Below are 27,732 nucleotides of genomic sequence, written 5' to 3' on the forward strand. Positions count from 1 at the left end.
TTAACCTAATTATCCCCCTATTATTATTTCTAATTACAGTCACACTGGGGGTTAGGTCTTCAACATATAGAAGTGGTGAGGGGCACAATTCAGCCCATAACAGGGTTGGTGGCCTGTGTTCATGATTTTCATTTGGAGACCCTGGCAAGTCAGGGGCTTCATCTCAACCCATGTCCACGTGTCCCATTTCAGCTCATACTAAACACCCCTTTGCCCACTCTGCTGCCCCTGGTTACATGGTGTTCCCAGAACACTGAGATCTTTGCCAATTTCCTGTCTCCTCTGACTCGATTGTTCTTCCGTGACTGGTTCCATCTCGTTCTTTAGATCTTTGCTGAAACAGTACCTCCTGAACACCACATCTAAAGACACTCCTCATTTCACCCTAGTGTGTCATCTTCACATTTATGTCTTTCTTTTTTTTTTTTTAAGATTTATTTATTTATTTATTTATTTGAGAGCAAGATCGAGCATGCCTGTGATGGGGGGAGGGGGAGAGAGAGGGAGAGAAGCAGACTCCCCACTGAGCATGGAGCCCGACGAGGGGCTTGATCTCATGACCCTGAGACCACGACCTGAGCTGAAATCAAGAGTCAGACACTTAACCAACTGAGCCACTCAGGCTCCCCAACATTTATGTATTTCTTGATCTACTCATTAGTTGTCTACACCTAAGCTGCATTAGGGCAAGAACTTTGTTGTGCTCACTGCTTTATCCCCAGGGCCTGGTATGGAGTAGATACTCAGTAAACATGTGCTGATGGCATGAATGCGTGTCTGTCTTCTAGAATTTATACTCTCTGAGATTAGGGGCCTTTTTTGCCTTGTTTATCATCAATCCCTTGGCACAGGATAAAGTGCTCAGTAAAGGTGTGTTGAGTGAATAAACGAGTGTCTGGAAAACCATCCTCATGGTGCTCGGATCTTCATGCCTTGGGCAAGTTTTCCTTTAGGCTCACTAGGTAACTGGAGGGTATGGAATCCACCCAGCTACAGTTGTCCTAGCTGTCCCCCTACTTCACTTGATGGCACCACGAGGATGAAATGCATTATTGTATGTGAAGCGCTTAGAACAGCATCTGGTCCCTGGTAAGTTCAAGTTAGCATTTATTGTTACTATTGTTTTAAAGCACTTTCTCACACAGACTCAGATGTCAGATTTTCCTGGACTGGAGTCTTTTTAAATCAGCCAAACACTCTTCAAGTGAAATCTTAAGGGGAACCTCAATATATAAAACAGAGGGTACCAGGACTCCTCTGGGCATCATCGGAGTGAGCGTCCCAGAAGCTCGCCAACTCCCCGGGGAACCTGCATTTTAAAGCTCTCTTCAGGTGATTCTGAATCACACAGAAGCTTCACAGAAGCTTCGGTAACTGCTGTTGGAAGGCCACCTTCAGATATAGCCTATTTTCCCCACTCCCGTCAAGGGAAAACCCTTCTAGAGTAGTGGACTTACTCCAGTGCTGTGCTAATCCTCTGTTCATTTTGCGCCCTGAGGACAAGGAAAAGGAGGATGGCATCCAGCTCGGGAGGTGGCACTGCACGCTGGAGTGTATGGCAGCCGTGGGCACTACCCCCGGCCCCTTGCATCTGCCGCCCGCCCCCAATCCTGGGTGGTACCCAGGTCTGGATCAAGGTCTACAGAGGCCCTGACACTGAATCTCCTCCTGCGTCACCACCGAAGTGGTTCAAAACCCAGAGTTCCACAGCTTAGGGCAGGGCAAGGGAGACCAAGGCATTCTGATTTTCCCATGGGGATTACTCTGGAGCTTTTAAAAAAGCTTAAATTCCATTATCATCAACTTTCTCCCCCTTTCGCTCTGGGGGGATGCCCCCGCTCCACACTTTGCAGGCTCTCACCCTGCCAACTTTTAGGCCATCCTGCAGACCTCTGTCTCACCCTGCCTGCCTTTTCCACAGGCGGTGAGGAAATCCAGTGCTCCCTGCCCCCGGGAAACAGGCGGATATTCCTGCATGAGCTGTCCGAGGCCAGCTTCAGCGAGTGCAGGTTCAGCCTGTCACTCACAGACCTGTTCATCATCATCTTCTCCGGCGTGGCCGTGTCCATTGCTGCCATTATCTCTGGCTTCTTCCTGGCCACCGTGGTGCAGTGCTTCCAGAGGTGCGCGCCCAACAAGGACCCGGAAGACGAGGACGAGGATGAGGACGACTGAGCCGCCCGCTCCCTTCCTGGCTTGCCGGAGCCCAGGCCCGGCTCCCCTCCACGCGGAGAGGGAAGAGGGGAGGCGGGAAGAGGGAAGGAGTCAACCTGCAGCAGCCCAGAGCAGCCCCTGCCCCTGGCCGTGCACCTGGCTTGCCCCTGGCCACGCCCCCTGGGACCTCCCATCTCAGAGTTTAGAACCTGCGGGGCTCGGAGGAGCCCAGGAGGGATTCTGGGCGGGGAGGGGGGACCTGCCTCCCGCCTGAGGTGCGAGAATGGGGAAGGAGACAGCCCATCATGCTTCCCAGCTGATGGCTGACCACCAAGCCAGGGGGTGCGGACACTTGCAGTTCCCACCGCTAAGCTGGTTTGTGCACCTGTTCTCTGGCCTGGACTGGGAGACGAGCAGAGGCCTCCTCCTCCCCGGATGCAGCAGCTTGATGGGGACCGTGTCCAGGGCCCTGTCCCTGGAGCAGGGCTTCTCCTGCTGTAATGGGCTTCAGCAACCTCGGGAGCTTGGCTACAGGGGCACCGAGAGGAAAGCTCAGGCCCGGCCAAGGGGTGTTTGTTGCTGTATTTTGGTGAGCAGGTGAGGAAGACTTTTGCAGGCAGGACTCACACCCTCATCCTCAGCCTCAGAGGAAGCAACTCGTAGAGGAAGGACAGTGGGTCGATGTGCACAGTCTCGAGGGCCTCTGCGCCGCGTCTCTCCACCCCCTGAAATACAAGCAGTTGTCCCCCTTCCCCGACCGGGCCCTGGCCCCCCAGTTCGAGTCCCACCTCAGGCAACTAATGCCTGGCCGGTCTCTGTGCTGACCCCGCTCCGAACTTGTCATCTCTAGAACTTGCAGCGAACTGTCCCAGAGGCCAGGATTCCAAAAAAGCAGGTTGCATTGGACCAACAAAATGTAAAAAAAAAAAACACCAAAAACCTGGGACTTGGCCTCTGAGAAACCTCCCTCCCTCAGTGGCCTTAGGGTGTGTGTGACATTTCTTGGGAGCACAGGTTGTGACAGGCACTGCTTTCCTGGATGTGCAAGAAGGCACTTTGGGCAGAGATAATACGAAACCATGTCACACGCCCGGCAGGTTGTTACCAGGTGACAGTGTCCGCAGCATCAGACCTCACTGGGGACTGAGACGTAGATGGGGCCCGAGAGAAGCCCCTGGGGTGTTTCTGAGAAACACCTCTCCATTGTTTCTCACAATATATTCCTTATGTGTCCTTCTTCCTTTGCTCCTGCTATCTCTGCCTCCACCAATATGGACTGAGCGCTTGTGAAGGGCCAGGCACTGGGGGTCCGGGCAGTGTGGGGGTGCACTAAGAAGACAGGGCCCCCGGCTCACTTGGCCTCAATTCTTATGGGGCGAGGGGAACACAAAACAAACAAGGAGACAGAACTGAAATTGCAGGTAGAGATAAGCACCGTGAAAGATGTAAATGAGATCCTGCGAATGAGTAACGGGTAAACTCAAGAATGGATAGTGGGGTGTATTAGCCAGGGCTCTCCAGAGAAACAGAACCCCAAGAGATATGTATTCTATATATCTATTACTGTCTGTCCGTCCGTCCATCCATCCATCCAGATTATAAGGGATTGGCTCACGTGAGTATGGAAGCTGAGAAGTCCCACTATCTGCAGTTGGGCAACTGGAGGGAGACCCAAGGAAAACCAGTGGGGTAGCTCTAGTCTGAGTCCAAAGGCCTGAGAACCAAGAGAGCCACGAGTCTAGGTTCTAGACCGAGGGCAGGAGAAGACTCAGCTCAAGCAGTCATGCAGACAGAGAAAGGTGCGGGGGGAGTAATTCTCCCTTCCTCCACCTTTTTATTCTATTCAGACCCTCAACAGATTGGATGCTGCCCACCCACACCGGGGATGACACTCTGCTTTACTCAGTCTACAGATTGTAATCTATTCCCATCCAGAGACACCCTTACGGTCACGCCCGTAAGTAATGTTTAACCACATATCCAGGCACCCTGGACCCAGGCAAGTTGATGCATAAAATTAACCGTCATATCAGGGAAGGCCTCAGCGGGTGGTCTCAAGCTGAATCCTGCATCCTTCTCGCCCTCGCTTTTTTCCTCTCCATTTATTCTCTTTCTCTACCCTTCTTCCCCCTTCACCCCTGAGGAGACTCAGTCACCCCTGCTGGCCCCCAGCATTGTCGGCTCCAGGGGAGGAGACCCCTAGCTCAGGGAGCTGTCTTGTCACAGAGTCCCTGGGCGGGTGGGGAGGTGGGCAGCATCTTTGCCACACTCCATGGCCCCTCCGCACCGGAGGGAGCCACCTCTGGGAGCTCCCCCTCAGTGTAGGTACCACTTCCCTTGAGAGAATAGTACGAGCTGCCTGGAAGTGGTCGTCATGAGCGTGGGGTGCTGTGTGCATGCCAGGCCTGAGGTTCCAGCCACTGTGTGCGCCTTACTGTGAATGAAGGCTCATGGAGAAGATTTTCAGTCAGGAGAGGGGAGCTCTGCTGCCGGTGAGCTACCAGGGGGACTGAGGAAAAGACCATGGCGGGGGCTGTGCATCAAGGGCTCAGAGGCTGAGAGTTTGAGCCACAAAACAATCTCACATCAGCACCTCCCCAGCCTGGCCACAGACTCACTGAGACTTGTGTGGGGTCAGAATCGCTGCCCATTGTCATAGCGTCTGATCCCCACCCCCCAGGAGCACCCTACAAGGGACATTGCTAAAGGCCCTGCGTCCAACTGGGCCCCCGCCAAAGTCACAATTTGTTTCTCCCAGAATCCTAGGGAAATGGTGCCCCAAGCTGTGATCGTCCTACCACAGCCTTGTTCTAATGGGCCTCAGGAGGTGAATTCCCACCTCATGAGTCTATTTTATTCCTTATAGTGAGTGGACTCCCGCCGTTTCCTTAGAAACACAAGCCCTGCACAGCATGGGGGTCATTCCCTGAATGAACGAGTGAGTGGAGGAGGGGCAACCTGGAGCCAGAGATGAGTGCTCGATGGGTACCAACCAACCCCCATGTCTGCCGGCTGCACCCCAGAGATTTGGAAGGAACGTGACTCTGGGGAAGAAGAGCTTTAAATTATTGCCAGTTGAAACCATCACTGCCTGGATATAAAGCCTGTGAAACACTCAGGAGACTGGGGACAGGAGGGACATCCAAGCCCAAGAAAATACACTGGCCGGGAGCCCTGCCTGGCTCAACTGGGGAAATGCCTTTCGGGAAGTGGGGTGTCGGCATGATCTGTTGTCACTAACAACAAGGATGATGCAACACCCCCTCTGAGATCTCTACAAGTGTCACTGAGTCTCCAGTGTCACCTCCCCAGAGTCTCCTCATCACAGCACCCCATACTGTTCTCTGTGCGACACGTACCCAAACCCTTTGTTTACATGTTTACGGTCTACCTCTCTGGCCTGGAACTTGAGCTCCCCAAGCGCCGGGACGTGGGCCATCGGTGTCCCCAGGTTTAGAGCCGTGCCTGGCACACTGTGGTGGTACCACCAATATGCATACTGGGTAGAAAAAGCAAACAAATGAATTCCACGCACCATACCAGAAACTCTACCAACACGAGCTCTTTTTAAGCATCCTCGTTAAGTCCAGGTGAGAGCCACTATTATCCCCGTTTTATAGATAAGGAAACTGAGGTGGGTGGCAGGACATGGCAGGGCTAGAGCCCCATTCACATTTGGACTTAGAAACCCGTGCTCCTGCTTATGATAATGGTTCATGCGCCTGGAGGACACTGTCTGTGCTTGATGCTGGGCCACGCCCATTACGCGGCTCACAAACCCTACTAGGCGGTGTATTTATCTGGGTTGCCCCAAGAAAGAGAACCAACAGGATGTCGTAGAGAAAGAGATTCGTTCTAAGGAACTGATTCATGTGACTGTGGAGGCTCGCCAGCCCAACATCTTCAGGGCAGTTTGGCAGGCTGGAGACCCAGGGAAGAGCCAGTCTTGCAGTTCAAGTCTGGAGGCTGTCCCCCGCACAATTCCCTCTTGCTTGGGAGAGGTTGGTCTTTTGTTCCACGAGAGCCTTCAGCTGATTCCATGAGGCCGCATTATGACTGGGCAATCAGCTTTACCCAGAGTCCACCGATTTAAATAATCTCATCTAAAAACCCCCTTGTAGAAACATCCAGCATAGTGTTTGACCGCACGTCTGGGCACTGTGGCCCAGCCAACTTGACCCATGAAGCAAACCATCCCAGATGAGGTACCATGATCACCTCCCTTTATAGATCCATCGCCTCCATGTGGCCATAGAGAAAACTGGTTCAGTCCTGGGAGTAACTTGCTTGCCCAGACAGGGCCAGTAAGAGAGCGGGACTTGGCCACGGGTGCTCTGACCACTGCATACTCTCTACTCAACTGCATTCCCCGCTCAGGCCAGCAGGGGCGGGCTTGGCAGGGACAGCGTGGGGTGGCACTTTTCTTGGAGCTGTGTCCTGGGCTCCAGGAAAAGCGGCTGGGTGCACCCAGGATGAATTTATTCTGAGTCTCCAATCCCAGGTCTCAGGAGAGTCAAAACCACCAAAATATTTTGCCTCCTTGTCTTGCTCTCCTTAACGTCTGATGACCAGAGGATTCTGGCAGCATCACAAAGGAATTCATCTTATTAGGTGGACGGTGGGTACCACCAGTACAGACCAAGAACCTCGGCAAGGGGCCTCTGGTTTGGGTCCAGTACTTTAGAGGGCCCTATCCCAGCCTTCCTCTAGCCGTGCTCTTCCCCCCAGGATGAAGAATCTATGGGGCCCAGGGTACATACACACTCAGGGTATTTATGACTCCAGAATTCGCTGCACAAATGACGTCCAATGATGGACACCCACCGTCCCTCTTCCAGGACAGACTGAGTGGTCAGGCAGTAGAGGTTGGGGGGATATGAATGGAGGTTGCATGTGCATAAGTGTGCCTAAGACCCCTGGAGGCACAGGATGGAGCCAGAGCTGAGAAGGGGGAGGTCTTAGATGCTCAGCTTCCCCCACACGCGCCACATTCTCGTGCAGATTTCTAGGAATGTAAGAGTCCTTTGAAACCAGACTTCCATTCATCAAGAAGGGATTTCTGTGAAGGTTGCTGGGTGGAATATTTTCTTTAGCACTTTATCTTCATTGATGACTTACGATGGTTTCAATGTGGGTATGCGAAGTGTATTTTTTTTTTAAGATTTTATTTATTTATTTGAGACCGAGAGAATGAGAGACAGAGAGCATGAAAGGGAGGAGGGTCAGAGGGAGAAGCAGACTCCCTGCCGAGCAGGGAGCCCGATGCGGGACTCGATCCCGGGACTCCAGGATCATGACCTGAGCCGAAGGCAGTCGCTTAACCGACTGAGCCACCCAGGCGCCCATGTGAAGTGTATTTTTAACCCTTGTCCTGGCTTCATGGATTGTTACAGGTGGGCCTGGGTACCACAGCAGGGGCCAAGAGGCAGCCACGGGCCCTGGCTCTGGCCCTAGGGCCCAACACTGCTTCTGCTCCACGGGGCTGATCCACACGGGCCTTTGTACAAAAGCATGAAAAATGCACGCATACCGATTGCTTTCACCAGCCACAGAGAAGCCTTTGCATGGAACATCCATGCTTCAGCCTCCCCCTTCTCCCCTTCCTCCTCCCCCCACCCCTGCAATGTCCCCCTGCAGGCTCAGATGGCCAAAGCTACAGGCACGAATTCTAGATTCTGACAGTGGCTGGACGCGTGTGTTTTTTCTAAGCTATTAAATTTAACTGGACCCTTGAGCACGTCACGTCTCTAAGTCTCCTTTACATCCCACCCCCACCAGCTGAGTCAGCCACCAGCCCTGGGCCTTGGCCGTTAACCCCTTTTAGTGGCCCCCAGTAGCCTTGAGGGTTAAGTAATTTATTATTTGCAGAAGTGGTCTGTTGATTCCTGTATGGTAAAACCACCCCAAAGCAGACCCCTGTGGGTTTCATTTGCCTGCAACCAACAAGGTAGCTTTGTTCTTTCAGACTCCAGGCTAATAAACACACATCCAAACTTTAAATTGTTTTTTCTGGGAAAAGATTTTTTAAAAATGAACAAGAACACTCTTCTGCTATTTGCAAATGGGATCCTTTTTTGGAAAACGCACCTTTCCAGGGTGCAAGTTATTATATTTTGGCCTTGGGAAAAATACAATGTGCTTTTTGTTAAAACCTCATACTCATGCTCAGGACCATTCATCAAGAACTCATTTGCTGCCTGGGGCTTCGTTGGTGTCCGAGCTGGGAGTTGGTTGACCAAGAATCATTCTTTCAAGGTGTGTCACTCAGTACAATACCACCATCCCCATCCAAGCCTCTAACTGAATAATCAGAGCAAAGCAACCATGTGTCCACCAGCCTCCAAGAGAGTCCTGGGTGGTGGAGGGTTAGCCCTCCAATGGGCTGTCTGTCCGCTCTGCCCTTATAGCCAAGTGCCCTTGGCCACACTGTGGACCTTCTAGAGCCACAAGCCCCCCCCCTCCACTGTGAACAGTGTAATACTTCTTGGCAGAGTTGATGAGAAACGATGAAATAATGGCCCCACAAACATGGTCCCTTCCCTCCCCCCTCAGAATCCCAGTGGTATCTCCTTGAGCACTCACAGGTGCCCAGAAGAGGAGGCCGTCTCAAGAGAAAGATGGAATCAGAGGCCGAATCCCAGTATTGGATAACAGGAGCCAAGGGCCAGCAGTCTGAAGACCTCTGGCGCATTACAGGAGCTCAGTTGTCCTTTTCACCCTTTTGTAACCAACCCCCAGCCCCACTGCTCACCAGTCTGCATAGATATCAGAGGCCACGTTTACATGTGTAACCTGCACATCCCCCGAGGTCCACTCACCAGCAATACAGATGAGGCCCCATGAAGATTCATTCAGATTGTGTTGTCCTGGTGGATCCCACCGGCCTGAATGCAAGTCAGTGAAAGGGTCCCCCTGCCCACTCCCCAGCCCACAGACACTATTTCTGAGGATGGAGAGTCTCTCTCAGGCTTAAAACCCACCCTGAACTGACGTCTATGGAGCGTCCTTCATGTCTGCTGCGGGTTCACCCTTGTCCCGGGCAGTGTGGCCTTCATCTGCTCTGCTGGGGCTCCTTGGGGGACCCCTCCCCAATGATGGCTGCTCTGCCTGGGGGTTATTCCTACACCACCATCCCTGAGCACACTCACTCAGCCCACAGAACCATAGTGTGTTTCTCATGGAAATGGGGACAATGCCCCCTTGTCCCTAGGCAGGGCTTAGAAGCAGATCCCCTAAGATCCTCCCATTTTCCTCATCTATTGGGCTTCTTCCTTGGACACCAAAACCTGCCTTTCGTCAGGCCTCCCTCCACTCAGGTTTATCAACGTGAGCAAACAGATTCTTCAGGCAGGGACACCACCACCCATAGCCGTGGCAACCAGCCAGCCTCTGACCCAGATGAGGCTCCGGTGGCACAGGAAGGGATACGAACATCAGTGACATTTAGCACCTGATTGATGGGGGAGGCTGCAGGAATCTGCTGAGGCGGGGAAAGCCATGGGGTCTCCACACCCTTGCAATCTGCCTGGGAAGGCAGGAAATGCAGGGCAAGGCGTGCCCACCACAGTGCTCCATGTTGACACCATGGACGTCTTCCCCTGCCCCATGGAGTCCCCTGCCCCCAGAGGTGCCCATGAGACTGTAAGCTCCATGAGGTCAGACCCAGCTGGTCTCCATCACTAAACACTGACCCTTCAACAGGCCTAGCAGATAGGAGTCCCCAAATGTCGCACAAACAAGGAGCACACACTCTTTCCCCTCTGAAGAGGTCATACCAGGTGGCCTCCCTCAAGGAAGGAAGTTCAAGGGAGTGAGGAGGCAGAGCAGATCCCAGGCTGGGGTCCAAGCCAGCCTATTGCACTTGACCCACGGCCACTGAGATGGTTCTAACGGAATATTTGGGGGTAGTATTACTGGAGCACTGAAATAGAGTAATAAAATATTTTGGTATGTGAATTGTATTCACATTCCGCCTGAGTATTTGGAAGGCCTTGGTCTGTGTGATGCTGCCGTGGGTGATCCTGGCCTTTGCCAGCCTGCTCCTGCCCTTCTCCCCACTGCTCATGCCGGCGGCCCCTTGGCATCCAGCTGTCCTCTCCGCTTGGGATGCTCTTCCTCCCGATCTTTGCTCCTTCTTGTCATTCTGGTCTCAGCCCAAAGGTCACCTTCTCAGTGAGGCCTGCCCTGCCCATCCCAGCTGAAGAACCATCCCCTGTCCACCTCTAACACACGTCACTCTGTTTCATTCTCTTCAGAGCACTCATCGCTGTGTGGGCTTCTTGAGTTGTGTTTGCCTGTCAGTTTGCTCCGTCTGTTTCTTCCTCTCTTGATTGTAAACTGCGAGAGCAAGGTCCATGCTTATCTTGTTTATGCCCAGAGTCTAGACCTGTCATGGGCTTGGCAGGAGCCTGATAAATATTTGTGAAGTGGATGGATAGGTGGGTGGATGGGGAGATGGATGATGGTTAGATGGATGGGTTGGTGGATGGATGGGTAGGCAGGTGGATGGGTGAGTGAGGAGGTGAGTGGGTGGATGGGTGGATGGGTAGGTGAGTGGATAGATGGGTGGATGGATTGATAGGCAGGTGGATGGATGGGTGAGTAGGTGAGTGTGTGAATGGATGGATGGCTGGGTGAATGGATAGATGGGTGGATGGATGGTTGGATGGGTGGGTGAATGGATAGATGGGTGGATGGATGGATGGATGGATGGATGGATGGATGGATGGATGGATGGATGGATGGATGGATGGATGAATGGATAGATGGGTGGATAGATGGATGGATGGATGGATGGGTAGATAGCAAATTTTCTACCCTTTCCAAGGACTTGAAAACCACACATAATGTGTGAGGGACCTAACCAAGAAAGGATTTACAAGCCATACAGAGTGTGTTAAAGGAACATGCCTCTTCACCTTGCAGGGGACAGAGTTCCAAGCCCAGGGCTGCAGCCATGTCAGGGACCACTTGTCATGTTTCCTTCCTTAGCAGTTGCCCATCCTGTAGCTCAGGAGCCTTCCTTCCTGCCCCAGGGCGGGCTGCTGATTATGGATGCAACCCCCAGACTTTGCACCTTGCCTTTTGTCTGAGAGCCCCAGGAAAACAAACCCAATCAGTTGATCAGATCGTCAGACTGCCATGTCCTGTTAGGCAGTGGCGGCCACCTCCTCTTCCCTCCCCTCCTCTCGGAGTCCCGCTCCCCCTTGCTCTCCTCTCCTTGGCTCTACCAGCCTTGGCATCAGTGGCTGGATACTGAGTGATCTCCATCCGTGACCATCTGACCCCTAATTACTTCCGTTAATTACTTGGACAGGCTCTCCCTGCAAGAAGGGCTTAAAACCCAGCGATGACAAGAGGGCGATGTTCTTCACCTGTCCTTGTCCACCACCTGCCTCTAGAGGGAGGAGACTGTGCACCAGTCAGGTTATTCGATTTTCCAAAGATTTGCTCTCAGTGGAGGTCAGTCTGTCCCTCTGATGAGCTCCCTCTAAGAGCTTATTCTCATACTAATCCTGAATCTTCTAAAAGTGCCTGATTGCTTGTTGGGAGGAACAAGTGTGAGCACAGGAGAGAGGGGGAGAACTCTCCTCATGGGTGCAGTGTGGGATTAAGTCCCGGGATGATTTCTGGTCCCCACTGTGACTCCCTCCCCTGGAGCTCTCCCCCCAGCCCACAGCACAGAAGCCCAAGTGGGGTATAGACACCCCTCAAACCAGTTCTAGGGAGGTTGTGTGGGTCTGCACTTTCTTCTCATTTTTTCCCCATCCTTCATAAATCCTCCTTGTCCTAGATGCTTCTCACTTTGGACTTGCTCATTCATTCATTCATTCATGCGTGCCTGCATTCAGTATTTGAGTATTTACCCCGGGCCAGGCACCGTCTTATACTAGCAAACAGGACAGACACAGCCTCTGACATCAAGCACTTCACTATCAGAGAAAACAAGAAAAACAATGATCACAACAAAGGTAAGGAGTTACCCTGCCGGGAAGTGCCGCTCCCTGGGGAGCCCAGAGCAGGGGCCAGCTCAGGGAGAGGGGCCAGGAGAAGGGTCCCCAGTTAGAACCAAGAACTGTGCCCAAACCCCTGCTTTAGGAGATGAGCAATCTCCAGCACGGCTTCTAGCAGCGGGAGACTGTGTCCCTAGGACCTCCCCAGCCCCCTATGAAGTGCCTGCCTGAGAAAGCTTATCACTACCAGAATTTACTGTTTGTTCTAGCCAACACCTGACAATGGGCCCTGACTTCCCTTTCTTAGAGCATTTACTAAACAGGGCTTTCAATTAAGAAAGCTTCCTCTGTCCCTTTGAGATATACCCCTATGTCCTATAACTCAGGAGTTTTTCTCCAGGGTCTGAGAACCATTCCTCTGAAATGCAATCATTAGGAAGGTGGGACCCCAGTCTCCCAGTCCCTGTGGGAGGACAGACTCCTAACTTCTGCAACTACCGAGCTAGCAAACCCAGTTGGCCTAATCGCATGTACATTGACCACCCTCTGTGGTTTTTCTGTCCCCCCAGGCCCCGCCCATTCTCCCCCTCCCTCATTCTCCCTTTCAAATGCCCAGTCAACTCTAGCAAGTCTGCCCTTCCCCTACTGTCGGCCCTCCCAGAATAAAATCTGTTTTCACCGCTTTAACTAGCATCCTGCTGTATTTACTTTTGCCACTGCAGAAGGCATATTTCATCTGAAATGAGAAAATTAGCCAGGCTAAGGGGGTGGGTGTAGGACAAGGAGGTGGAGGAGAATGCTCTAGACAGAGAATAAGGGAGAAACCAGAAGAGGTTTAGGGGCTGGAGATGGGAGGGGTGAGGTCTTTGGTGCCTGTCCTGCCGCAGGGAGAGCCTGGGGCGATGCGGGAGGCTGCTCCTTCCCACCTGGCCTCCTTCCCTCTCCCACTCAGCTCTGCCCAGTCCTCCCTGCTGCCCCCCCATGGCTTCCTTCTTTCTCATTAAAAACGAAACTCGAGATAGGACGCACCGTCCGGTCCCCCTTTGAAGGGGACAGCCAGGGGTGTGAGTGCACTCACAAGATTGTACAATCATCACGACTATCTGACTCTGGAACATTTCATCGCACAGAGAGAAGCCCCATACCTATCAGCAGGCACTCCCCATGCCCCTTCCCTCACTCCTGCAACCATTCATCTACTTCCTGTGTACACGGATTCGCCCATTCTGGACATTTCATGTAATGGAATCATACAAATGTGGCCTTTGGTGTCCGGCTTCTGTCGCTCAGCATCATGTTCTCAAGGTTCATCCCCGTGGTATCGTGGGTCAGCGGCAGCGCTCCCTTTTCATGGCCAGATAATATTCCACCGCTTGGCTAGTCTGCACTTCGTTCATCTGCTCATCAGTCCGTAGACATTTGCACGGCTCTGCTCTTTGGCTATGGTGAATAATGCTGCCGTGAACACTCACGTGCGCACGTGGGTTTTTTTTAATGAACAAATGTTTTCGATTCTTTCGGGCATATACGTGGGGGTGCAATGGCGGGGTCATATGGTGACTCTGTTTAACTTTTTGAGGAACTGCATGTTTTCCAAAGCAATCGCACCATTTTCCATCCCACCAGCAACTTACACCTGTTCCAATTTCTCCACAACCTCGACAACACTTGTTATTGCCCGTCTATCTGAGGGTAGCCGTCCCCATGGGTGTGAAGTGGCACATGACTTCTCTTCCTGTCACCCCCTGCACCCCCTTTTCACTTCTGGCTTTGCGTGCAGAGTGGCGCCAGGGGGCTGGTGAGAACACCTCAAACCTGGGGGCTCTGAAAAATTTAATTTTAGTTTTTTTAAGGTTGGTTTTGTTTTTTTTTTTTTTTTTTTACTTATTTGAGAGAGAGAGAATCCTTGAGCAGACTCCCCGCTGAGCCAGGAGCCCGACGCAGGGCTTGATCCCAGGACCCCAAGATCATATCCTGAGCTGAAGGCAGGCGCTTACCCAACTGAGCCACCCAGGCATCCCCTTTCCTGCTCTTTACCGTGCTCTTTTCTGAATCACCCACGGAGAATCCCCTTCACTGGTGCAGGTAGCTGAGAGCAGTCCTGGGTTCTTTCCCATAAAACCTGCTCGATGAGGCTCAGCTAAAGAAGCCTCCAGCTACAGCATTTCCTGTCCTCGTCTTCACAACCTGTCTCTGAACCGGACCACACTCCGGGAGGGAGGTCCACGCCCTGGGGAAAGGAAGAAAGTCTCTGAGAATACCTGCCCCGACCCAACTGGGGTGAAGGTGGATTGTTTCCAGGAGGACAGGGCTTGGGGCAAGGAGCAGGCTGGTGCCAGCAGGAGTCCTGTGAGTGGGAGGCTGTCCAGACCCTGCAGGGCTCTCTGCCCTCAGCAGATGGCATAGCCTCTTGCTAGAATGTAGCTCCAACTGCAGGAGTTGGAGCCAACGTTCGATCTAATTCACCATCCCTGCTTTAGAAAGGTGTGTGCTTGCCTTCCCCAAGGGTAGCTGAGTCATTTGGCAAAAGGAGATCAGCCTTCACTGAAACGGCCGGGACAGGGATGCGTGCTATGCTGTGCTTTCACTGGAGGCTCGAGCGGCTGGGATGCTCTGCCCATCCCACCACTCCCCCAGCGGCTTTGCCTAATAGCACCTTCCGGAGCCTTCTCTGGTGCTTGCCTTGGGTAGTTTGAAACCATTCCCTTGGAGTTACACCGCGCTGGAGTGCTGGGACGATGGCTCACAGAGAAAAGTCCCTGAGTGTAGCACTTGCCGATTTCCAGGGTGCAAATATCACCCCCTTGGCCGATTCCAAGCCACCAAAGCGACGTCACTGAACTTGGAGCTGGGAAGAGATGCATACAGTTGGTCTCACCAGCTGATAGAAGCAGTCAACAACACTTCCCATAGCCCCCCAGGCCAACGGCCAGCAATTGATGGGGAGTGGGGTATCAGGGGTACAAAAGCCCCTCTCCTTTGTCTCAAGATGGAACAAGCCCTGGGGGGCCAGTCACGCTCTGGGGCTCCCTGCAGGACTGGCTAAAGCCGGACTTCCGAAACCAGTCTTATGCTGTTCCTTCCCGTGGGTTCTTCTGCTTCCCTCATCCCTTATTGGAATCTTCCGAGGGCTCTCACTCGGTAAGACAGAGCTGAGTCTCAGGCTCAGCTTCTAGGGGACGCAACCTGAGACGGGTCTCTCTGCCAAGTGGTGCCCCAGCAGGGTCTGTTCTGAGGTGCACGTGGGTTTTCTGATAGTGGCGAGAGGGAGGGCATGACCATCCTCCTGACTTTTGCAGGTGGTCAGAATGGTCTGTACCAGGAAGCCAGAAATCGGCCCGACTCCACCGCTGACCAGGGACGAGGTCTGCTTGGTCTATCCCAAGTCCAGCGTGGGTATGGACTCCATCACCTCTGGAAGCTTTGAAATCCTTGGTCAGGCCCCATTTCTGGAAACTCAGATTCATCATGCCCAGGTTGGGATGCTTCTTATTTAAAGATGCACCTGTTGATTAAGTGAGGATGGAAATCATGGTTTGAGGGCAGACTTCTCAGCCTCTGCACCATTGACATTTGGGCCCAGTTATTCTTTGTTGGCGGGGGTGACCATCCTGAGCAGCATCCCTGACCTATGCCCATAGGATGCTGGTATCCCCCTCCCCAGTTGGGACAACCAAAAATATCTCCAGACTCTACTGTGTCCTGGTGGGCAAAATCACCCCCCTCCCCACTCCCTGGCTCAAGATCTGGTATCCCCCTCCCCAGTTGGGACAACCAAAAATATCTCCAGACTCTACTGTGTCCTGGTGGGCAAAATCACCCCCCTCCCCACTCCCTGGCTCAAGATCTGGTATCCCCCTCCCCAGTTGGGACAACCAAAAATATCTCCAGACTCTACTGTGTCCTGGTGGGCAAAATCACACCCCTCCCCACTCCCTGGCTCAAGATCGATGCCCATGAACCTTGAACTGTCATGGCCACACCTCAAACTGTGGTTAGGAGACCATACAGATTGGACTCCCCACAAACCCTTCTACTTTAAAAAATCTGTTGATGTTGTATTTTCCAATTATATTTGCATAGAGGTACAAATAGACTCGCTTTCATTTTTAAAATGTACTGTTATCATTACCGTTATTCTAATTTTCAGGGAGGGGTAGGAAAATTACTTCCAATTCTATCTGTGCAGACACATTCATTTTGCTTTGCCACCCTCCCCCTCAGAACTGTGTCCCCTCCCCACCACTATCTTTAACTAGAGGCAGTCCCCTCTGAGTCCCTCTGTCCTCAGCGCTGTCAGCACAAGCTCCTGCAAGATCTTAGGGAGATTCTGAGACCCAGGATGGACTGAGGGGCTTGGGAAACAAAGCAGAACGTAACAGGAAGGGGGGCCTGGATGGCTCAGTCGTTAAGCGTCTGCCTTCGGCTCAGGTCATGATCCCGGGGTCCTGGGATTGAGCCCCGCGTCGGGCTCCCTGCTCCACGGGAAGCCTGCTTCTCTCTCTCCCACTCCCCCTGCTTGTGTTCCCTCTCTCGCTGGTGTCTCTCTCTATCAAATAAATAAGTAAAATCTTAAAAAAAAAAGAAGAAGAAAGTAACAGGAATGTGGGGAGGGGAGGCAAGCCACTGCCACCGGGAGAGGGGCTCATAATCATAACCAAACCAAATCAGGGACACAGCACTTTGATAGCTGGCTCCTAGCGAGTGGTGGGGTCCAGAGCGTCCTTCTAACTGGGGAGTGGGTGGAAACCCAGAGGTGGGCGTATTCAGGAACCCTCAAAAGATGGCCCTGTTATAAGCAGTCACTTTACATTCCAATAGGGTCCTTGACAGATAAACAGAGGAGTTTTTGGCCCACCATGTGCCCTAGGGAGCCACTGAAGGATCTTGAGTAACATTCCACAAAGCAGAAAGGATCCTGACATTCACTGAACCTCCAGGCTTTCTGATGTCTCTTCAGCTTATAGCAAGTCGTTGGAGAACAATGCGGTGGGTGGGGGGTGGGGGAGGTCACTGGAAGAGGAAGAGACCCCAGGCTGCCCATCAATTAGGCAGAAATCAATTCTGGGAATTCCTTGGATGTCACATTTGTATTGTGAAGTCCTTCCCTGTCCAGGGCAGGCAGAGTTTAGGGGAGCAGTGTGCCCTTGGCAATAGGGAGGCTAAGGGAGCAGGTGGTTTGCTACAGGGGCAAGCGCTGATGGGTACTCGTGGTCAGTGCCTGTCTGGACGATGGCGGTTGGCCGCTCCCCGCTGTGAACTGCGCCAGCTTTGGAACCCAGGCTCTGACATTCCAACCAGCACCTTCCAAACGCTCTGATATATGGGGCCTGCCCAGGGATTTTCTCTCCTGTAAGGGGAGGATTTTCTCAGATTAACTGAACCGAGACAGGCATATGTAAAGCTCTGGACGAGGCTTTGGGAAGGAAATCTTGGCCTTTCCGCAGGCATATTCTCAATCTTACTGAATCCTCATGAGTGACAGGGATGTTTCTTCAAACTGTCTTAGGATGAAAGACTGAACAAGGAATGTGACTCGTAAGTCCTTCCCTTTTCTTTCCTCATAACCTTAGTCTCTAAATCCAAATAAATATAGTCATGTAAATATGGTCCTTCCAGGAGGGGTTTACACAGGTTCACAGGCCTTGGCTGGTGGATTTCTTTTTAATTTTTTTTTAAAGATTTTATTTATTTATTTGAGAGAGAATGAGAGAGAGCACATGAGAGGGAGGAGGGTCAGAGGGAGAAGCAGACTCCCCGCTGAGCAGGGAGCCCGATGTGGGACTCGATCCCGGGACTCCAGGATCATGACCTGAGCCGAAGGCAGTCGCTTAATCAACTGAGCTACCCAGGCGCCCATGGATTTCTTTTTTAAAATCAGTAAAAAGGCAGAGGAAACTGTCATTTTCAGTCCCTGATGTAGCATCTACTTTGAGGGTGTGAATGGACCCTGCCTTTCCCATTGCTGAAGAATGGGCTCACATCCTTTAAATTTGGCTGATTTCCCATCCTCTCCCAGCACAGAGCATCACCCTGAGAATGCGTACGGGGTGATGAAAATGTTTGGGGACTTGATAGAGGTGATGGTTGTGCCACACTGTGAATGTACTAAATGGCACTGGAATATAGGACTGTACTCTTTTTTTTTAGAGAGGGAGAGAAAGAATATCCAGCAGGCTCCACACCCAGCATGGAGCCCAACCAGGGGCTCCATCTCACAACCCTGAGACCACGACCTGAGTCAGAATGAAGAGTTGGATGCTTAACCGACTGAGCTACCCAGATGCCCCTAAATACCACTGGATTATACACTTTCAATGATTAATTTTACATTATGTGAATTTCAACAACATTGAAAATAGGGCAGGGCATGGGGCACCTGGGTGGCTCAGTTGTTAAGCATCTGCCTTTGGCTCCGGTCATGATCCCAGGGTCCTGGGATCGAGCCCCGGGTCGGGCTCTCTGCTCAGTGGGAAGCCTGCTTCTCCCTCTCCCACTCCCCCTGCTTGTGTTCCCTCTCTAGCTGTGTCTCTCTCTGTCAAATAAATAGATAAAATCTTTAAAAAAAAAAAGAAAAGAAGGCAGGGCATAGAACCCCCTGCCCACTTGTACTCTCTACCTCTTTGACCCCAAACAAGCTCCTCGATCTTATTTCCCTGGCTCCAAACTCAAGGCTTCTTATTTTAAAACCCCAGCCACACCCCTGGCTTCCTTTGACATTTATAGTCATTGTTCCCCAGAAATATGATCTTATTGTCCAGTGCTATTCCAACTTTGACCTGCTTCCCAGGTCTCCTTATCTCTTGTCCAAGTGGGAGTTCCAAGAGCTACCCCAAGCCAACTGAGGGGACTGGGGCCCCCAAATCATGGGGTGTTCTTTAATACAATAGCTCATTAGAATGCTGAACCAGGAGGGAAGTAAAAAGCAAGTGGGGTGTGGGGATGGGGTTGAGGATGTCATCAGACTGTGACTCCAAGCTGCTTTGCCCTTTGCTCCGAAGCATGTCTGTACGTCTTCCTTACTGGTTTACTTGTGCATTGCTGGACAGAGATATAGCAGGCAGCCAGGGTCCTCAGACGGCCGCCAAGATTCCCGCCCCCCTGGTGTGCAGACCCCGTTCAGCCCCTCCCTTTGAGTCCGGCCAAGACTGAAAAAATGATGGGATTTTGCTGGTGTGATTAGGTTACATTTGAAGACTAAAGGTGACAGGATTTTGCAGCTGTTGACTTCAGGTTCATCACAAGGGAGACTGTCCCTGGTGGGCTTTTAAAGGAGGATCTTGAAGAGAGAGACTCTCCTGCCGACTGGAGGAAGGAGGGACATAAATTCTGCCCCAGGAGCTCGGAGTAGGACCCTAAACCTCAAAGGAGACCCCAGTCCTGGCTGACATCTCAACTGCAGCCTCATGAGACCCTGAGGAGAGGACCTGGCTAAAGCACACGAGGACTCCCGACCCACAGAAACCTGAAGACAATACGTGGGTGTTGTTTTACGTTGTTTTAAACCACTAAGTTTCGTGGTGACTTGCTTTTCCTCATAGCACATGAATATATAGTGACTGAGAAAGAAAAAGACATCTTGGCCAGAAAGCCCTCAGGATCAAGAGATTGGAGTCAACTCTTAGATCTGCTATCTGAATGTGATTGGGGGGGCGGTGTGTGAGTGTAGGTCATGGAAGAATTTTTTGTAAGCAACTTTGTTGAAGTATGATTGACATGTAATAAATGGGATGCTTAAAGAATATAACTTGGTAAGTTTTTATCTCTCTGTCCATCTCCATGCAATCACCACCACCATCAAGATCATGAACATGGCCTTCATCCTTCACACCTCCCCTCTCCATCCCCAGGCAACCATGATCAGCTTTGTCACTATAGATTAATTTGCATTTTCTAAAGTTTTAATAAATGGTACTCTTACCAATCCATCTAGCATAGCCACTGACTCAGGAAACAAAGAGGTAAGTCCTGGCTCAATGCTACAGCCAGCTGCTCTATCCTGGGGATTCCCGAAGGGGCTGGACAAATCAAGAGCAAAGCTCCCGGCTGGCTTTGCCAACACTGTTGCTGAAGAAACTCAGATAAACTCATCTCAAGAGAAGCTAGTAACTCAAGAGATGAGGGTTTGGAAAAGAGGAAGGGAGAAATTTATTTCTGGTGCCGGCTGCTGGGGACAGTGGCAGGCTTGAGCCTTATCAACCGACCTCTCTGCCCACAAGATGGACATTTAGAATTTTCTAGGGAGAGGTTCAGCCGGCTAGGAGCGAGAGAGTGGGTGGAGAGCGCGTGATCACAGGTGGGGGTTGATATGTGTTCAGCACATGATCACGGGCAGGGAAGGTGGCGTGTAGGTGCGGTCTTCTAGGCATTCCCTTGCTATCAGGGCTTTTCTGGGCTGGCGATTGGGATATTTCGGTCATTGCAAAACATCGTCAGTGTCTCAACAAGGTGTGATAAGAAATAAGAACGACGGGTTTTACTTGCAGCATGAGTAAAGTGGTCTTGTCTATTTCTGGTTTTTACTCTTGGGGTCTATAGTTGAACAAGAGAGCTTGCCCGCAGAACCAGAGACTAGGAATTCTTTTTGGTTGGGCTTCCCCTTCACTCTGCACGACCATTTGGAGACTGAGCCATGTTGTTGCATGTATCAGAGGTCATGCCTTTTGGTTGCTGGGTTGTCCTGAATGCCCTTTGATCTTAAGCAGGACACTCAGTGTCTCTGGGCCTCAGTTCCTTCCGTGGGTAAACAGACACCAGATCCCCTGGGAGCTACTACCTGGTGAACTCCACGTCTTCTCTCCTGGGATTGAGGACACAGCGGATCTCTTCTAGTACCTTCCTGCCTGTGTCCTAGATGCCTGGGGTTTTTCCAAGGGTGGCAGCTGTCTCTAAGTCTGAAAAATCTAAATCTGTCTCTCTTAGTTCTTAACTTATAGAAAGAGAGAACTTTGAGACTCCAGTCTCAGAGACTGGACCCTCTAGGGACCCTCTGTGACACTGAGTGAGTGACCTCACAGAGAGCAGACCCTGCTTGTGGACCGGCCCGCATGCTCATGACTCTGAGCGCCCAAGAGCTCCGGAAAGAGAATTCCACTCCAGTCTTGCAGACACAGAAAGGATCAATTGAAATCTCAGGGTCGATTTGTTGCCAGCCTGCCTTCCTTTCTGCTGGGATTCTGGGTGAGGAATATAAATAGTGCAGTGGGTTATCAGAGAGGCAGCAGGGTACAGCCCCTGCCCTAGAAAAGAAGTGAAATATATTTGAAAAAAAGAAAATAAAGGAGAGAGAGAAACAAACAAAAACAGGAAAGCTTTTGTATCTCCTTGGCAGAGCTAACCTCAGATCCTGTTTCTGATGGTTCCACGGTCCTCTGTAGAAATAGCAGGCAGCTTACCTCTCCGAAAGTGTTTGTCAAGTCTTGGATAAACATTGTCTTTAAAAAGTTAGAGCTGACAGGTCATGATCCCAGGGTCCTGGGATCAAGCCCCGCATCGGGCTCCCTGCTCAGCGGGAAGCCTGCATCTCCCTCTCCCACTCCCCCTGCTTGTGTTCCTGCTCTCGCTGTGTGTCTCTGTCAAATAAATAAAATCTTAAAAAAAAAAAAAAAGTTAGAGCTGAGGGAGACCTGGGTGGCTCAGTTGGTTAGGCGTCTGCTTTCAGCTCAGGTCATGATCTTGGGGTCCTGGGATCCAGCCCTGCATTGGGCTCCCTGCTCAGTGGGGTGTCTGCTTCTCCCTCTGTTCTCCCCCCACTTGTGCTCACTCTCTCTCTCTCAAATAAATAAAAATTTTAAAAAAATTAAAATTAGAAGTTAGAGCTGAAATTTTTTTTTTCAGAGAGAGCAGAGTGTGTGTGTGTGTGTGTGTGTGTGTGTGTGTGTGTGTGTGAGCAAGCAGGCGGGGGATGGAGGGGGTGGAGGGGAGTTGAGCGCAGAGCCCGATCCCATGACCCTGAGATCATGACCTGAGCCAAAATCAAGAGTCGGACGTTCAACTGACTGAACCACCCAGGTGCCCCAGAGCTGAAACTTTTAAAACAGAGAGGACATGTCTCTATGGGTAAGGCAGCTCCTGGGTCTAGGCCCACCTAAACAAAGACGCCCTTACCTTGGTCTGAAATTCCATCTTTAGGGGGAGTCACATAGCTCCCCCTGCTGGGGAAGACCCCCTTGCTTCTAGAAGCAAGGGCATTGGCTGGGCTATACTTAGGGTCTATTTCTCCAGGTGCCCCAGACTGCAGTCTCCTGGACATCTTTGCCTGGTCCAGTTGGGGCCACCTCTGGTTTATTCACTTAAACCCCTGCTTCCACCATCTACTGTGTTTGGTCCCGTGGTTCCTGAGGCTGGGCAAGAACAGTGGATTCCTTGGGCCATGACAAGGCTGCCACCCTTCTTTTTTTTTTTTTTTAGATTTTTTTAAATTAACATATAATATATTATTTGTTTCAGGGGTACAGGTCTGTGATTCATCAGTCTTACACAACTCACAGCGCTCACCCTAGCACATACCCTCCCCAATGTCCATCACCCAGCCACCCCATCCCTCCCACCCCCACCACTCCAGCAACCCTGTTTGTTTCCTGAGATTAAGAGTCTCTTATGGTTTATCTCCCTCTCTGGTTTCGCCTTGTTTCATTTTTCCCTCCCTTCCCCTATGATCCTCTGCCTTCTTTCTCAAATTCCACATATCCGTGAGATCATATGATACTTTTCTTTCTCTGATTGACTTATTTCGCTCAGCATAATACCCTCTAGTTCCATCCACGTCATTGCAAATGGCAAGATTTCATTTTTTGATGGCTGCATAATATTCCATTGAATATATATACAACATCTTCTTTATCCATTCATCTGTTGATGGACATCTAGGCTCTTTCCATAGTTTGGCTATTGTGGACATTGCTGCTATAAACATTGGGGTGCATGTGCCCCTTCAGATCACTACATTTGTATCTTTGGGGTAAATACCCAGGAGTACAATTGCTGGGTCATACGGTAGCTCCATTTTCAACTTTTTGAGGAACCTCCATACTGTTTTCCAGAGTGGCTGCACCAGCTTGCATTCCCACCAACAGTGTAGGAGGGTTCCCTTTTCTCCGCATCCTCGCCAACATCTGTCGTTTCCTGACTTGTTAATTTTAGCCATTCTGACTGGTGTGAAGTGGTATCTCACTGAGGTTTTGATCTGTATTTCCCTGATGCTGAGCAATATTGAGCACTTTTTCATGTGTCTGTTGGCCATTTGGATGTCTTCTTTGCAGAAATGACTGTTCATGTCTTCTGCCCATTTTTTATTAGATTATTTGTTCTGTGGGTGTTGAGTTGGATAAGTTCTTTATAGATTTTGGATACTAGCCCTTTATCTGATATGTCATTTGCAAATATCTTCTCCCATTCTGTCGGTTGTCTTTGGGTTTTGTTGACTGTTTCCTTTGCTGTGGCTGCCACCCTTCGGATTGAGTGGAAAGCCCACCAGGGACTTTCCAACCCCAAGCTGGTCCTCGCTCCTGGCACAGGTCCCTCTGGTCATTTGTTCATCACACATGCGTCAAGCATCTTCTCCACTGCTGATTCACACTGGGCAGCATCGCTGGGGTGTCTCCATGACAACCACATCTCCGCTTCCACCTCCCTTAGGAAAATTACCCTGTGAATGCATGTATTTCAGACTAATTAGAATCAGAGAATTTTAGAACAAGAAAGTTACTTAATTTCTCCTAATTTCTCCCTCTGCTGCTTTGTGGATATGCAGAGGCATAAAGAGGTGAAGTGATCACAGTGAAGTTACAGAGCTGGTCAATGATGAGGCAGGATGGGAACCTTCCTGTGTCACTTAGGATTAGGTTTGGGATGAAATTTGGCTATACATGACAACAAACAAGCAAATGACAACAACAACAAAAACAGATAACATAGCTTGAACAAGAGAGTGGCTCATGTCTCTCTCTAATCAGGTAGCCAGTCAGTTGAAGATTGTTTGACCATTCCACAGTTCCAGGAATCCAAGTTTTTTCTCAATGTGGCTCTGTCATCCGCAGCACCTGGCTTCCACCTCATGGTCCAATATGTCTGCCTGAGCTCCTGCCATCACTTCAGCATCCCAGCCAACAAGAAGGAGGAACAGAGGGGAAGGACGTGCCCCTGCCTCCTAAGGGGATCTACCAGAAGTTCCACCAACATTTCTGCCTATCTCTTATTGCTTGGAACTTGGTCACCAGGCAGGCCATGACTTTGAAGGGAGGCTGGGAAATGAAAGGGGAGGGGGTCACGTGACCAGCTAAAATGTTTTATTCACTAGGGAAGAAAGGGAGAATAGTATGGGAGTCAAGTGGGAAGCTCCCTGCCCCCCAACCCCCCGACTTCTGCCTCAGGTGTCACCTGGGACTGGGGCTCTGAGCAGGGAATACATAGGCTCAGTGGATCCATATTTTCAAGTTTTTTGCTTGCTAAAATTTATTTGTAAGCCCCAAATCAGTACTTACAGCACTTTTGTAGTCATTCCGAGGCATGCCTGCGCTCAGAGTGACCGAATATTCGAGTCACCTGATGTGGGGGCTCCCAGCTGGCATGAGCCAGAGTGACACTCTGCCCTCCTGTCTCATGCTCTCACATCTCAACCTTCGCACGGTCTATTTAGTGCCACTTTTTTTTTTTTTTTGCATTTTTGCATTTGTGGGGTTTTTTTGTGTGTGATTTTGCTGTTTAAAATGGCCCCCAAGCGTGGTGTTGAAGTGTGGTGTGGTGTTCCTAGATGCAAAGGTTTGGGATGAACCTCAGAGAAGATATGTGTGTTGGATAAACTTCATTTTGGTCTGAGTTATAGCGTAGTAGGCCATGAGGCCAACATTATCAATCTACAGTATTTATCAAATAAGGTGTCTGGAGACAGAAACACGCATAAAACAAGGTTATGTATTGGTAAGTTAACAAAAATGTTGTGACCGGAAGTCCCAAGGAACCTAACCATACATTTCCGCTAGAGAAGATGATTCAGTATTGACCTGTTCAGCATTTCATGGACTTCATGGAATGTAAGTACCAGAAATAACAAGAATTGACTACACACACAATCTTATTTAATCCTCAAGGACAATTATGCTCATTTGACAGACAAGAAAACCAGCTCAGAGAAGTTAAGTGGCTCCCCCTAAGTTGCACAGCCAGAAGGTAGACTTGAACTCACTTCTGTCCAACCTGAGTTTTCCCTTTTGCTCCCATCAGGCTGAATAAGAGAGAGTTGCAGTAAACTCGAGAACCAGGATGAAGGTTGCAAGGTAGAGAGTGATGCTCAGAGAGGTCAAGTGTCAAACTCTGCTGAGCAGAGGAGCCCAGAGCTCCTCTCTCCCCTTTGGGTCCAGCCCCTGCTGACAGGCCTGGAGCAGGGAGAAGTGAGCAGGGAGGCCTGGGCCCCCAGGCGTGAGCCACAGAGTGGACAGTTGGGGTGGGGCGGGCTCCTTGGCAGGCGGACAGTTATATATATCCGAGGATTGATTGCTGCCATCTGCCCTCCCTCCATCTGCCCCGTGGAAGACCACACTCCTTCATCTTTACACAAAGCAGGCAGCTGGCCCTTCCCCACTCCCTGCCCCAGGAGCCAGCCCACAGGTCCCTTCACAAGCAGGCCCCAGTGAAAAGAACAGAAAGACATTTGCCTTTGGAAAAACGGAAAAGAGCAGACAGCAAATGCAGAAGGAGCTTCTGCTGTTTTGTGTGGCAAAGAAGACTCAGAGGAAATATTGAAATAGAAGCAAAATTAGAATCGCCATGACAGCGCAGAGCCAGCAAGCAGAAAATGGTGTCTCTAAATGATCCTCAGTATCTCTAATCATTAGGATTTTGCCTCCCGTGGAATGGGCTGCATTGCCCACTGGATTTCTTGTGGGGCTTGGCCGTGGGTGATGCAGAGGGTGTCACAGATGGAATTCACATCGCTCAGGTCCCTTCCAACCCTGGGATTCTGCAAGTCAAATGCCTACAGAGATATGTCCTGGGGTGATATGGCGAGGATAAATAATTAGCTTTTGAGCGAGGTACTTTCTATAAAGTTTCCAAACTGCCATGGCACACAGGTTCCATTATCCCTGTTTTTCCCTTGGAGACGTTGACTGGGAAGCCACGTGCCCAGTGAGACACCAGTCAGTGGCCGTATCTTTCCCATTATACCACCCTACCCCACCATCCACACCCAGAACCATCCAGAAGCCAATAGCTCTGGAGGGGATGGGCAGGAAGACATAATTCCTCTATACCAGTGAGCCCATTGTCAGAAACAGTTCCTCGGGTTTCCTGGGATGAAAAGAAGACCCTGTCCTCTCTACCAATGATTTGCAACTGTATCTATTTTTAGAAAAAAAAAATCGTTGAAAAAATCTTCAAATAGAACCTGATGCAGAACTCCTCTTGCAGGTGGAGCATGGGATGTCCCCCATCTCCAGGGAGGTTGCGTCATCCTCCAACGCCTGATACTGAAGAAGTCAACAGTATCAGCCGGGGAGGAGGCGACATCACCAGGTGCTAGGGGAGGGAGGCCTTGGAACCCAGCCAGCTCCCCCACATGAGCTGGCTGACCAGAGCTCTGGGCACCTGGCTGACCAGAGTAGCCTCTCACCTGGCCTCCTGGCCTCTCTCTCCTCCCACGTCCAAGCTACACGTCTCCTGTCCCAGGTCACTATTGGTCAAGGGCACGCAAGAATTTCCCAAGACCCTTTCTGTACAGGGTCGGGCAATGAATATTTTCGGCTTAGCTGGCCACTCACTGTTTCTGCTGTATTGTTTTCTTTTTCATTTTTTCATTTTGTTTTTACAGCTCTTTAGAAATGTGAAAACCACCCTTAGTCCACAGGCCATATCCAAACAGGCCACGGACTAGATCTGGCCCATGGGGTAGAGAATAAAACACAGTTGCAGCCTGGCGTTCAAGGCCTCCTGTGATCTTCCCACAAGCCCTTTCGTGAGCCGTGTCCTGTCTTATTGCCATTCCCCTTACTACGCTCCTGCCAAATCAGAGCCTTCCCACACCCGTAAGCACCCGGTACTCTTCCCTCGTAGATGCCCTCACACAATTCCTTCTGCCTGGAATGCCATCTACCAGCCTCTTCCACCTGCCGAGATCCCGCATCTCAAATGCCACTTCCTCACTGGAACTTTCTGGATTATCCTCCACAGGGTATGTTGCATACCATAGTGCATGTCGTCCCCCAGAGTTATGCAGTGCACAACCTGCACAACCAAACGTGGTAGCCTGTCCTGCCTCTAGACACAAGGAATCTCTCCCTCCTCTGAACTTTAAAAAAAAATTATTTTGTGAAGCATTACTACCTAGATTCAGTTGTCCACACATACATGTTCAAATCTCCAATTCTTCTACCTCCTAAAAAAAACATAAAAGCACCTTGGATTTGTCCACTTCTCTCTTCTCCATTATGTGTGGCGGATTAGAGTTTCCAAAAAGGCTTCAGTGGTATCTTCCACTGCATATACCCTTCAGCAATGTGACTTTGCATATCCCCATCAAAAGATGAGGTCAGTGGTGAGTGCTGGGGACCCTGAGACCTCTCTGAGGAATAGAATATGCAGGAGTGACGCTGGGCCAATTCCGGGGGCCTGGCAGGCTCTGCTTCATGCC

General features: G+C 50.8%; 1 protein-coding gene across 3 annotated transcripts in view; it reads left to right on the forward strand.

Moving 5' to 3' along the window:
* Window positions 1-27,062, forward strand: part of LRRC38 (leucine rich repeat containing 38) — a 56,371-nt gene extending 29,309 nt beyond the window's left edge. The window contains exon 2 of one of the 3 annotated variants that reach the window (XM_054513131.2): window positions 24,146-27,062. In XM_054513131.2, the coding sequence (XP_054369106.1) occupies window positions 24,146-24,336 (191 nt within the window). In that variant the 3' untranslated portion in view covers window positions 24,337-27,062. Of the gene's footprint in view, window positions 1-1,921; window positions 3,392-15,406; window positions 19,917-24,145 lie in introns of those variants that run through there. The other 2 variants (XM_054513132.2, XM_045898662.3) reach the window with 2 other exon arrangements.
* Window positions 27,063-27,732: the final 670 nt, after the last annotated feature.

The sequence above is a fragment of the Mirounga angustirostris genome, unplaced genomic scaffold (genome assembly GCF_029215605.1).
Source record: "Mirounga angustirostris isolate CCGP_5_RB_7025 unplaced genomic scaffold, mMirAng1.0.hap1 SCAF_4, whole genome shotgun sequence".
Taxonomy (NCBI): Eukaryota; Metazoa; Chordata; class Mammalia; order Carnivora; family Phocidae; genus Mirounga; species Mirounga angustirostris.